The sequence below is a fragment of the Podarcis filfolensis genome (assembly GCF_964270895.1).
Source record: "Podarcis filfolensis genome assembly, chromosome: 14".
In the NCBI taxonomy this organism is placed as follows: domain Eukaryota; kingdom Metazoa; phylum Chordata; class Lepidosauria; order Squamata; family Lacertidae; genus Podarcis; species Podarcis filfolensis.
The window spans coordinates 11289252-11302687 of NC_139616.1; the positions used below are offsets into that span (position 1 = coordinate 11289252).

The 13436-nt window shown below is 47.5% G+C and overlaps 1 protein-coding gene across 1 annotated transcript in view; it reads left to right on the top strand.

The window, feature by feature from the left end:
* Positions 1-2368: 2368 nt before the first annotated feature.
* GLDN (gliomedin) overlaps positions 2369-13436 on the top strand; it is a 37378-nt gene continuing 26310 nt past the window's right edge. The window contains exon 1 of the mRNA XM_083586655.1: positions 2369-2905. Coding sequence (XP_083442781.1) covers positions 2558-2905 — 348 coding nt within the window. The 5' untranslated portion in view covers positions 2369-2557. The remainder of the gene's footprint in view (positions 2906-13436) is intronic.

Consider the following 13436-nt stretch of genomic DNA (forward strand, 5'->3'; position numbering starts at 1 on the left):
AGACCATATAACACGGGTCCTGAAAGACCTACACTGGCTCCCAGTACGTTTCCGAGCACAATTCAAAGTGTTGGTGCTGACCTTTAAAGCCCTAAACGGCCTTGGCCCAGTATATCTGTTTGTTTTTTTTTTAAATATTTTTATTCGAGAATTTTTTCCATATAGACATAACATACATAAACATACAAAGACAAAAACAAAACAAAAAAACATGTACCATTTCATATCCTAATTTCTTGTACCTTTCTTCCCCGACTTCCTCATGCCTCCCTTTTCTGTATTCCAAATTCTTATCGATTACTCAGCAAATCTTCCCTTATTTTAATTTAGATTTAAACTAATCTTCCTTATTCTCCTTGTCTTAACCATTGCTAATAGTAACCATTTACTTTCCAGTCCAACATCATTCTAACTTTCATTAACTTTGTAATATTTCTTTAAATAGTCCTTGAATTTTTTCCATTCTTCTTGCGCTGCTTCTCTTCCCTGGTTTTCGGATTCTGCTCGTCATTTCTGCCAAGCCCATGTAGTCTATCACCTTCATCTGCCATTCTTCCAGTGTGGGTTGGCCCAGTATATCTGAAGGAGCGTCTCCACCCCCATTGTTCAGCCTGGACACTGAGGTCCAGCACTGTGGGCCTTCTGGCGGTTCCCTCCCTGCGAGGAGTGAGGTTACAGGGAACCAGTCCGAGGGCCTTCTCGGTAGTGGTGCCCACTCTGTGGAATGCCCTCCCATCAGATGTCAAGGAAATGAACAATTACCTGACTTTTAGAAAACATCTGAAGGCAGCCCTGTTTAGGGAAGTTTTTAATGTTTGATTCTATTTTTAATATTCTGTTGGGAGCTGCCCAGAGTGGCTGTGGAAACTCAGCTAGATGAGCGGGGTATAAATAATAAACTATTATTATTATTATTACTACTACTACTACAGCACTGTTATACCACAGCAGTCATCACTTCTCCCAAAGAATCTTGGGAACTGTAGTTTGTTAAGAGTAGTTGTTAGGGATGCCCCCTAGTCCCCTCACAGAGCTACAATTCTCAATTTCTCTTCCCTGGGAATTCTGGGAACTGTAATTCTGTGAGGAGAATTTGGGGCCTCGCCTGGTGCCTTTGTTACATATCTTTAGGTGCCAAGCAAATACCTTCATCTTCACCCAGACCTTTGGTTAATTAACCAATCTATGGTCTTTTCAACTGTGTGTTGGGGGGCAGGGTATTTTGTGGGCTTGTTACTACATTATGTATTTCTGTGCTTTTCTGTTGTGAACCACCCTGTGACCCTTGGGTGAAGAGCAGCATAGAAATTCAATAAATAACTTCTGAAGGCACAGCCTTCGGAACCACAGAAGCTGCCTTTGGTCTAGTTGGATGACTCGTCCGTCCAGTGCAGTGCTGCTTCTGCTGCCTGTGCTGTCTGTCATAGACTCTCCACCTTGGTCAGACCATACCTGGAGTCCTATGTCCAGTTCTGGGCACCACAATTTAAGAAGGATATTGATAAGCTGAAACATGTGCAAAGGAGGGCGACCAAGACAATCAAGGATCTGGAAAACAAGTCTTATGGGGAACGGCTGAGGGAATTGGGTATATTTAGCTTGGGAAAGAGGAGACTGAGAGGAGATATGACAGTCGTCTTTGATCATTGATGGAGCAAGCTTGTTTTCCCCTGCTTTGGAGGGTAGGACCTGTACCAATGGGTTGCACTTGCTGATCAGAAGGTCAGCGGTTCAAATCCCCACGATGGAGTGAGCTCCCGTTGCTCTGTCCCAGCTCCTGCCAACCTAGCAGTTCGAAAGCGCACCAGTGCAAGTAGATAAATAGGCACCACTGCGGCGGGAAGGTAAATGGTGTTTCCGTGTGCTCTGGTTTCTGTCATGGTGTTCCGTTGCAACAGAAGAGGTTTAATCCTGCTGGCCACATGACCCGGAAAGCTGTTTGTGGATAAACATCAGCTCCGTCGGTCTGAAAGTGAGATGAGCACCGCAACCCCATAGACACCTTTGACTGGACTTAACCGTCCAGGGGTCCTTTACCTTTTACCTTTTACCTTTACCAATGGATTCAAGTTACAAGAAAGGAGATTCAAACTAAATATCAGGAAGAACTTTGCAATGGTAGGAGCTGCTTGACAGGGGAACAGACTTCCTTGGGAGTTAGTGAACTCTTCTTCTCTTCTTCTGTCATGTAGAATGGAGCTGAGGTTCTTGCATTGCAGGAGTTTGGACTAGACGACCCTCGGGGTCCCTTCCAAACTCTGTAGGGTTTAAAGAGCCCTGTCTGGAGCAGCCAGGGCTCGATCCATCTGCCCGCAGGACACGTATTTTGCGCGGAGCCTTCGCCCTCGCGGGCTCGCCTGCTGGGTTGGCCCGTGTCCCGGCCAGCCTCTCTCCGTCCCTCCCAGCGCCGGGGCGCCCGCCACTCGCAGCCCTTCCGCCCCCGACGGTGCGAGCCAGCCGCCCACGGGGCATAAGCGCCTCCCCGTCGCGGCCGAGCCCCCTGCCACCCCCGGCCGAGTTGTCCCAGCGAGGAGCGCCTGGTCCGTCGGGCGTCGCGATGCAGGGCCAGGCAGCGGGCAGCCGGGCGCTGTGCTGCGCGCTGGCTGCCGTCGGGTTGCTGTCGGCGCTCAGCGCCGCCGGCACCGTCTTCTTGCTGGGCCAGTGGCGGGAGCTGAGCGCCGCGCTGCAGGCGATCCAGGACGAGGTGGCGCAGCTGCGGCAGCCCCAGGTTCCGCCGAGCGCGCTGCGGCACCTCCGCGACAGCGGCGCCCCGTCGGACGGCGGCCTCGCCCAAGCGCCGGGCGGCCGCGACAAGAGGAGCCAGCGGAGGCGCGCCCTCGCCAAGAGCCACATCCGCGCCGAGGACGAGGACATGCTCATGATGATGACCTACTCCATGGTGCCGGTAGGGGGCGCTCTGGCCTGTCGAGGGGGAGGAGGGGTCGGGGTCTAGGCTGGGTTTCTCCCTAGAGATCCAGAGAGAAATCTGCGCTTGGAAAGCTCCAGTTATCTGCCCCCAAGGTCAGGCTTGCTACCCACAACTCTCCACTGGCAGAGCTCCTGTGCTGCCGGCCAGCGGAAATCCAACAGGTGCAGCTCGTGCAATGGAGAGGGGCAGAAAAGTCTCCCTCCTGTTGTACCCTTTTAGGGTAAAAGAGTATTGGGAAATGATCCACAGTGAACTGGAAAAAACCAGAGTCCTTTCTGTTGGGGATAATTCAGACTGAAATTCCCAGGTGTCAAGAAAGCTAATTTATGTATGCTGCTATTGCGGCCGTGTTTTGTTCCTAGCTGTCAACGTTTTCCCCTTTTTAAGGGAAATTCCCTTATTTTGAATAGGATTCCTCACAAGAAAAGGGAAAAGTTGACAGCTATGGTTTTGCTAGCCCAAAAATGGAAAACAAGCAAGGTCCCAACTAAAGAAGAATGGAAACTTAAGTTGACAGAATGTGCACAACTCGCAGACTTAACATATAGAATAAGAGAAAATAATTGTGTACAGCTGAAAACGCTGGCAGCATTAAGATAAATTCAACAGTGTAAACCAAGTTTTGAGGGTGCAATAATGGAATACTGAATGGTATAGTTTTTGTAAAATATGCAGGGATTTACGATATGTAAAATGAACCATGGAAAGGCAAGTCACTGATATCTGAAGGAGGTAAAATGCATATTTTAAACTGTAAAACAGAAAACGCATAAAAGAAGAAGAAAGAAAGTTCCCCCTGTTGGATTTCAGCCGTTCTTCGCGGCACAGGAGCGAGGCCAGCAGATAAAGATGGCAAGGGCGAATGAAGGCCCCGATATTTGGTGGAGGTGGGGGGCCTGAAATATCCAGCGATAGCATCACCCCCAGTGTCAAAGGCTCCTGTGTGCTTGACAGCTACAGCTTTCCCTGTCTCTGCATGGCCGCACTTCAGAAAGGCACCACCTGATGAATTTTGCGATCTGAAGCCTGTTAGAGGATTTCTTCCATTCACATGCCTGTGCTCAGGTTGGATCTAAGCAACCTGGGTATGTGCAGGATACCAGCCAAAGAGTGTATATTTAAGTGCCTTAATAATAACTGTTGAATTGTATGCAGCCATAAGCAGGGTATCATTTTTTCAAAAAACAAAACCCCTCTTGATTTAAATAGCCAGAAATTCCCAGGTTCAGTCCCTGGCATCTCCAGGTAGGATAATGTACTCATGTTGAGTTGGAAGGTACCCAAAGGTCATCTAGCCCAACCCCTGCAATGCAGGACAGAGAAAGACTTCTATTCTGAAACCGCAAACAGTCACTGCCCGTCAGTGTAGACACAAGCTAAATGGTCTGATTCAGTACAATGCAACTTTCCACGTTCCTCTTTTGGTTGTGCTGTGCAAGACCTCCAAGTGTGCTGCGCAGCAGGGGCTGGAGGAGAGGGCTAGGGAAGGGGGCGGTTTGCAGATGCTTCAAATCCCTCTCCCTAGGTTTAAATGGGAAGAGCCAATCTCCAGGTTGTGATCTTGGTGGTATTTTGGACAGCTTGTTCTGCACTGCCAAGGTGAGCCAAAACATCAGCTGAACAGCAGTACTTAAAACAGCAATGCCTCTTAATTTCTGAACCACTGAGTCTCTTGTGCTTGCCAATCAGAAGGTTGGCGGTTTGAATCCCCGTGATGGAGAGAGCTCTCGTTGCTCTGTCCTAGCTCCTGCCAACCTAGCAGTTCGAAAGCACACCAGTGGAAGTAGATTAATAGGTACCACTGCGGTGGGAAGGTAAACAGCGTTTCCGGGCGCTTTGATTTCCGTCATGGTGTTCCGTTGCGCCAGAAGCGGTTTAGTCCTGCTGGCCACATGACCTGGAAAGCTGTCTGTGAACAAACGCCAGCTCCCTCAGCCTGAAAGCAAGATGAGCACCACAACCCCATAGTCGCCTTTGACTGGACTTAACCATCCTGGGGTCCTTAACGTTTACCTTTTTACTTAAAACGGCAACACCTCTTAATTTTTCTTTACAACCCCATAGCTTTAAGCACCTCCAAACCCTCTGATTTGTTGGAGGAATCAAGAGCCTTAGCAAACTATCCGAAAACCCACACTCTGCCTTTATACGCACTCTCACCCATACTTCCGTTTGACCTTTATTTTGATTTTTTGTGTGTACCGATTGATTCCACTGGGTCCAAGAACTTTTCTGGTTGTTCTGCAGCCGTGTCTTGCAAAGCTCCAATCTTATCTGCTGAATTTGATCTTATCAGTTGCGCAGAAAATCCAAAGAGAGATTTTGCTTTACCAAGCTTCGATCCGGTGGGTTAGATTGGATTTTCATGAGGCACAGCTGCAGAAGCACGAGTAAAGCCCCTCCTGTATTGCAGGGGGTTGGAAAAGTTTTGTGATTCTATGATAACTTTTGTGCACACTCAGGGAGATGGCTTGACAGTGATAGAATTTATGATCCGTTGGACGTTTCCCCCATAAAATACTTTATCTGCAGTATTAAAAGTTGCTGTGTGATATTTTGTATCCTAAGACAGAACCACAAGGTGTGCAAATGCTATCTAATCCTAAACTGCATTGCAGTAAAAACAAAAACAGAACTTTCTTCCAAGATATACAACAGTTGTCTGAGTGATTATATAGTCATAACGTGTCTACAGCTGACACTCAGTTTGGAGAGTTGTGCCTTTAATGATCTGCAACACTTGGAAGCTTGCCATAAGAACATAGGAAGACAGTTTGGAAACTTCAGCTGGTTCAGAATTCAGCGGCCGGGCTGCTCACCGGAGCAAGACGGTTTGAGCATATTACACCAATCCTGGTCCAACTGCACTGACTACCAATTAGTTTCCAGTCCCAATTCAAAGTGCTGGTTTTGACCTATAAAGCCTTAAATGGCTCAGGACAGCAATACCTCAAGGACCACCTCTTTCCATATGAACCTACCCGGACCCTGAGATCATCTTCTGAAGCCCTCCTTCGTGTGCCTCTTCCACGAGATGTCGGGAGGGTGGCAACACGAGAACGGGGCCTTCTCTGCAGTGGCTCCCCATCTATGGAATGCTCTCCCCAGGGAAGTTCACCTGGCGCCTTCATTATACACCTTTTTAACCAGGCCTTTGGTTGCTTTGACTGACATCCTATGCCCTTTTAAAATGTGGCTCTTTTGGGCGGGTGGGGGGTGTTATTGGGTTACAGTGGTACCTCGGGTTACAGACACTTCAGGTTACATACGCTTCAGGTTACAGACTCTGCTAACCCAGAAATAGTACCTCGGGTTAAGAACTTTGCTTCAGGATGAGAACAGAAATTGTGCAGCAGTGGCGGGAGGCCCCATTAGCTAAAGTGGTCTTCAGGTTAAGAACAGTTTCAGGTTCAGAACGGACCTCCAGAACGAATTAAGTTCTTAACCCAAGGTACCACTGTATTGTGTTTATTTTGATTTTATATATTGTGATCTTTTCTGTGAACCGCCTGAGACCTCCTGGTATAGGGCAGTGTATAAATCCAATAAATAATAAAATAATAATAATCGGAAGAGCTTGACTGTAGAATCAGGCTAAAGCCCCATCTAGTCCAGCATTCTGCTTTCACAGTGGCCAGCCAGATGACGATGGGAAGCTTGCAAGCGAGACCCAAGCAGAACAGCACTCTTTCAATCATAATTTCCAGCATCTGGTATTCAGAGGCATAATGTCTCTGACTATGGAGGTAGAAAACAGCCATCAGGGCTAGTGGGCATTGATAGTCTTGCCAATGTCCAAGGAGCATCATCTCATTCCAATTGCTGTAGACTAATGTAATATTTAGGGGACGCGGGTGGGGCTGTGGGTTAAACCATAGAGCCTAGGGCTTGCTGATCAGAAGGTCGGCGGTTCGAATCCCTGCAACGGGGTGAGCTCCCATTGCTCAGTCCCAGCCCCTACCAACCTAGCAGTTCGAAAGCACGCCAAAGTACAAGTAGATAAATAGGTACTGCTCTGGCGGGAAAGTAAACAGCATTTCTGTGTGTTGCTCTGGTTTGCCAGATGCGGCTTAGTCATGCTGGCCACATGACCCGGAAGCTGTACGCCAGCTCCCTCGGCCAATAAAGCAAGATGAGCGCCGCAACGCCAGAGTCGGCCGCGACTGGACCTAATGGTCAGGGGTCCCTTTACCTTTACCTAAGTGATTATTAAAGGTGCAGGAGCCAGATCTGGGTGTAAAGCTGGCAACTCTGTATTTAATTGCCAATATTTGATGAAAAAAGTTTTCAGGGTGGTTTAAAGTGAAATGCAAAATGAAATCTGAACCCAGAACAAAACTGGCAGTGAAGAATGACATCTGTACCAGCAGATCTTAAAAAATGCAAGAAGGGAAAGGAGGCAGGTGGAAATACAATTGAGAGGCAATTTTATCCATTCATTACTTTAATTTTAAAGGTGGGTATAAATAGGATGGAAGAACTTCTATTGCACATGTCTTGCTTGGTGGAGCTTCTGTCCAGACTCAAGTATCAAGTACCATTGAGCCAGGTGCTTGTATTATGTGTTCTTCACATAATATGTATTTTGAATTTTTTTTTGTTCCTCCATCCCTCCAACCTCTACAAGGCAAGCTTACTTTCCATGCTTGCTGCTTTCTCTTGCCTCCTTACCCTGTGAGTGCCAGAGAAGCCAGAAGAGCCTGCATAAATTTCCCACAGCTGTGTGGCTCCATAAGATCTCACCTGTTCAGACCCTTTCATTAGATCATTCCTATTACATAGCCAGAAAGCTAGGGACTATCATTTGCATTTTAAAGGGCTGCAGCTCAGCAGTTAGAGCATCTCCTTTGCATGCAGAAAGTCCTAGGTTCTATTGCTGGCTGGTCCAGGGAGTCTGGAAGACAGCCTGGAGAGCCGCTGTCAGTGCAGACAACAATGATCTAGTAAGGCAGTTTCCTCATGCACATTTCTTGGGTCACTTGTGAAGGCTGTCAGATGAGCCAGTGTTTCGCTGCTTTTGCTTCATCTTCCTTCCCCAAGAGAGAGAGAGAACAGATCAAGCTCTCAAAATTGCAAAGCTAACGTCATCTGTTCTGCAGATGTTCTTGCAAAAGGTAAGAAATGGAAAGGATGTGGGGAAAACAAACAGAAGACGATTTGGTTTTTGTTGTGTACTGAGCTGAATAGGATCCAGAATGCAGCAGTCTGATTGGTCCACAGTAGCCACCCAATCCAGTTCCAGGTGGAAGTGAATCCGCAACCTGATTGGCCTACAGGTGAATCCTGGAATTAGCCAATCACGTGGGGCCCCTTGTGTAAATAATGTATATAAAGCAGACATTCTGGGGGAACTTCCATTCCTCCTCACCACTATGAGCTGAATAAAGAGCATGAAATCCACTCTCAACTCCGAGTATATTTCAGTTTCAGTTGCTCTCTAGCTAGACATCAGTGTTCGCCTGAAGCTGTTTCCCAGTGTTGTTCTACTTTGTGTAGATCCTGGGAATGGGTGGGAAATCTCAGTTAGTTTGTGTCTATACGTATTAAGTTGCTGGAGTGGCTTCACAATCAAACCATCTTCCCAGGGAACTCTGGGAATTGTAGGAGTGTGTGTGTGTGTGTGTGTGTGTGTGTGTGTGTCCTGACAACCCTTGGCCTCCTGAACAAACTACAGCTCCCATAATTCTTTGTGGGAAGCCATGGCTGTTTAAAAGTGCCGTTATAGTGTTTTACATGTATGCTGTAGGTGTGGGCTGAGTGTAGGGGGTCCATTGCAGGCCTCTATCCTGTCCTATACCCCCCCCCCCGTCTCATACTCTGGTTTTTCTTCAGATCATATAAATCTTCTGCTTTTTTGCTATATCCCACTGTCTTTTGCTTGGCAAAAGTGGTGTGGAAATTCTATGAGTAAAAGAAAGAAGCTTTCATCCTTTTTGTTGGGTGCATTCCTATGTCTTCAGTAGCTCCCGATCTAGAGACAAGTATTGCAACAACGAAAAATCAGTGGCCATTTTCCCATCCCTCGATTCATTCTTTTGTGTCAAAACAAATTGCAGGACAAATTCGTCCTCCTCCACCCCCACACTCCGCTCTCCCGCTCTCTCTTAATAGACTCTCGCTATGATTATGCCAGTTGATGAAATGTTTTTGGTGAAGAAGCTCTGCAAAGAGTGGGCAATCAGTCGCCCGACTTTGTGAACAAAAGTGTGGAAATGAAAGCAAAATAAGCAAAAAGGAGAGGGCAAGGAATCTGGAACGCAGTCGTGATATTCTGGCATGGCTATAGATTGGACGACGGTGCAAAACAAAGAAGCCCAAATCTGTAGTAAATGACTCATTCTCAGTTCGGTGAAAAGCGCCGTGTGGAATGTGAGAGGAGCACTTTGATGCGCATCCAAAATTCCTTGCTCATCAACCCTATTTGTATTATGTCGCTGAGCAAAGTTTGCTCGTGTTCCAGATAGGGCTTGCTAATAATCTCACATTCTTTTCTCAAGCCCGCCCAAAGGCAAAGGCTCAAAATGTTTCCCAAAGGCAAACATGGGTTGTGTGTCTAGATGCAGAAGAGAACCGGATCCTTCAGTACCTTTTAAACTGGGGGTGGGGTAAGCCTGTGGCTCCTGAGATGTTGCTGGACTACACTTCCCATCACCAGCGGCCGTTGGCTATGCTGGCTGAGGCTGATGGGAGTTGGAGTCCAACATCATCCTGGATAGCTCAGTTGGTTAGAGCATGGTGCTGGTAATGCCAATGGTTGCTGGGCGTTGGGCAGGATGATCCTCAGGGTCTCTCTGCAATTCTATGCATCATCTGGAAGGCCACAGGTGCCCCATCCTTGTTTTCAGTGGTTGTACAGAATATGGGATTATGTTATTGTTATGCAGGATGTGAAGTTGTGGGTGAACATATCAGACGACACAGCGATTCTTGTTTATTCACAGGCCCAGAACAGAACTGGCCTGAAGGGTTCAGCCAACCTGCTTATACAGAGCTCAACTACAAAGCAACAGTAACACTTTCTGTAACTATCCAATCACTGAACGTCACTTTCACTTCCTTATTTGCATATGTGGACCTGAGCGAAAACTAGTGCCACTGTATTCTGCTCTGGTCAGACCTCACCTGGAGTACTGTGTCCAGTTCTGGGCACCACAGTTCAAGAAGGACACTGACAAACTGGAATGTGTCCAGAGGAGGGCAACCAAAATGGTCAAAGGCCTGGAAACGATGCCTTATGAGGAACGGCTAAGGGAGCTGGGCATGTTTAGCCTGGAGAAGAGGAGGTTAAGGGGTGATATGATAGCCATGTTCAAATATATAAAAGGATGTCACATAGAGGAGGGAGAAAGGTTGTTTTCTGCTGCTCCAGAAAAACAAGAAAGAAGATTCCACCTAAACATTAGGAAGAACTTCCTGACAGTAAGAGCTGTTCGACAGTGGAATTTGCTGCCAAGGAGTGTGATGGAGTCTCCTTCTTTGGAGGTCTTTAAGCAGAGGCTTGACAACCATATGTCAGGAGTGCTCTGATGGTGTTTCCTGCTTGGCAGGGGGTTGGACTCGATGGCCCTTGTGGTCTCTTCCAACTCTATGATTCTATGATTCTATGATTCTATGATTCTATGATTCTATCCCCCTGCTGGCCCAGGGTGAGAACTTCAGTACATAACACAAGATAAACTCCTGGGTGATATGAACAGTTTGGAAATGCCTGCCTATTGATCTTAGGCAAACTCCTTATCTGGGCTGTTTTAGGTAAAGGTAAAGGGACCCCTGACCATTAGGTCCAGTCGCGGCCGACTCTGTGTTGCAGCACTCATCTCACTTTACTGGCCGAGGGAGCTGGTGTACAGCTTCCAGGTCATGTGGCCAGCATGACTAAGCTGCTTCTGGCGAGCCAGAGCAGGGCATGGAAACGCCGTTTACCTTCCCGCCGGAGCTGTACCTATTTATCTATGTGCACTTTGACGTGCTTTTGAACTGCTAGGATGGCAGGAGCAGGGAGTGAGCAACGGGAGCTCACCCCGTCGCGGGGATTCGAACCGCCGACCTTCTGATTAGCAAGTCCTAGGCTCTGTGGTTTAACCTGCAGCGCCACCCGTATCCCTTCTGTGTTGTTTTAGGTACCTGCTAAAACCTTTCTTATTTAAACAAGCCTACATATACATGTATGGGACGTGGGTGGCGCTGTGGTCTAAACCACTGAGCCTAGGGCTTGCCGATCAGAAGGTTGGCGAATCTCCACGATGGGATGAGCTCCTGTTGCTCTGTCCCAGCTCCTGTCAACCTAGCAGTTTGAAAGCACGCCAGTGCAAGTAGATAAATTGTGGTGGGAAGGTAAACAGCCTTTCCATGCAGTCTGGCACTCATCATGGTCCTCCAGTAGCGATTGAGTCATGCTGGCCACATGACTCGGAAAGCTGTCTGTGGGCAAATGCCAGCTCCCTTGGCCTGAAAGCGAGATGAGCGCCGCAACCCCATAGTTGCCTTTGACTCGAGTTAACTGTCCAGGGGTCCTTTATGTTTTACATTTTACAGACATGTATATTTGCTATATATTTTAATTTGTAAGTTGTTTAACAATAATAACAATAATAACAATAATGATGATGTATGACATGTACCCAGCTAAAGCTTTCTCAGAATAAACCTGTTCTTTCATTTTAATGGATGTACTTAGGGCAGGAGAACAATCACAAAACTAGGATGGCATCAATGGTAGCAGGGGGAGAAAAGAGGGATGTGAAAATGATAGTGTTATAAATCCTGCTTCTATGCACATAGCTCAGCGGGAGAGCATCTGCTTTGCATGCAGAAAGTCCCAATTTCAATTCCTGGCATCTCCAGGTAAGGCTGGGAATGCTGCCCCCTGTCTGAAATCCTGGAGAGACACTTCCCACCAGTGTGGACAATACTGAACCTGATGGACTCGTGGTCTGATTTGGTAGAAGGCAGCTTCCCAGGGCTCCCTACTTCAAATTCCCAGGTACCCAACATTGGCCATGCTGACTGGGACTGATGGGAGTTGGAGTCCAGCAGCACCCACAGGACATTGTGTTGGCTTCCCCAGTTGAAGATTTCATACCCTCCAACATTTCTCTGATGAGAATAGGGATGTCCTATTCCACCACCACCACCACCATCATCAATATTATTATTATTTTATTTATACCCCACTCATCTGACTAGGTTACCCCAGCCACTCTAACGTATATAAAAATATTATTAAACATAAAACGTTTAAAAAATTCCCTATACAGGGCTGCCTTCAGATGTCTTCTGAACGTTGTATAGTTACTTATCTCCTTGGCTCAGGGGTTGCATAACACCATACCCGCCAACATTTCTCCGAAGAAAATAGGGATGTCCTAAGGAGAAGCGGAGGGACGCGGGTGGCGCTGTGGGTTAAACCACAGAGCCTAGGACTTGCTGATCAGAAGGTTGGCGGTTCGAATCCCCGCAACGGGGTGAGCTCCCATTGCTCGGTCCCAGCTCCTGCCAACCTAGCAGTTCAAAAGCACGTCAAAGTGCAAGTAGATAAATAGGTACCGCTCTGGCGGGAAGGTAAACGGCGTTTCCGTGCGCTGCTCTGGTTCACCAGAAGCGGCTTAGTCATGCTGGCCACATGACCCGGAAGCTGTACGCCGGCTCCCTCAGCCAATAAAGCGAGATGAGCGCTGCAATCCCAGAGTCAGCCATGACTGGACTGCACCTTTAAGGAGAAGCGGGAAATTCCGGGGTCAAATAAGAAACAGGGACAGCTTCTGTAAATCCGGGACTGTCCCTGGAAAACAGGGGCACTTGGAGGGTCCGAGATTTGCAGCAGCAAAGGAGTGGGGTTCGGATGGAGGGCACAGATGGAGGGCACACACAATATCACAAGTCATGACATTGGAGAGTTGCTGGGAGTTCACTCTGGTGCTTATGCTTTGAATGAGTAGGAGCATGGTACCCAGTTCTTCTGATGCCTGATTAAAAAACATACCCCCCCCCCCGAATGGCCTTAGCAGTTAAGGCCAATGTGTTCTTTAAAAAATGAGCTTAGGTTGCATTTTGACGCTTGTCCTAACATTGCCCTCCTTTGGAACACTACATTCCCTGGTTTGTCAGCAATGATGTCTGTACAAAAAGTAACCAGCATTCATCCCTTTAAATTATTTCCTTGGTGCAGTGGGCCACTACACCCCCCAAGCTCTCTTCTGTCCTCTGTCCAGCTTATCAGAGTTCAAATACATTGGGAGTACAGCCTGGGAGGGAGTTCCAAGGGCCACATAGAAAGGATTGGAGGGCCATGATTTGCCTGCAGTCCTGAGGTTTATCACCACTGCTGTAGGAAAGAAGTCACGAATTAATAGTTAATAAAAGATCACAGATCCACTTCAAATTGGAAACTGGATTTTTGCTCCTGTTAGGTTTTCAAGCAGAGGCTGGTTTGCCACCTAAGAGGGATGCTGTATCAGTGGATCATGGGCAGGGGTTGGGCTAGAGAGCCTTTGAGATCCCTTCCAGC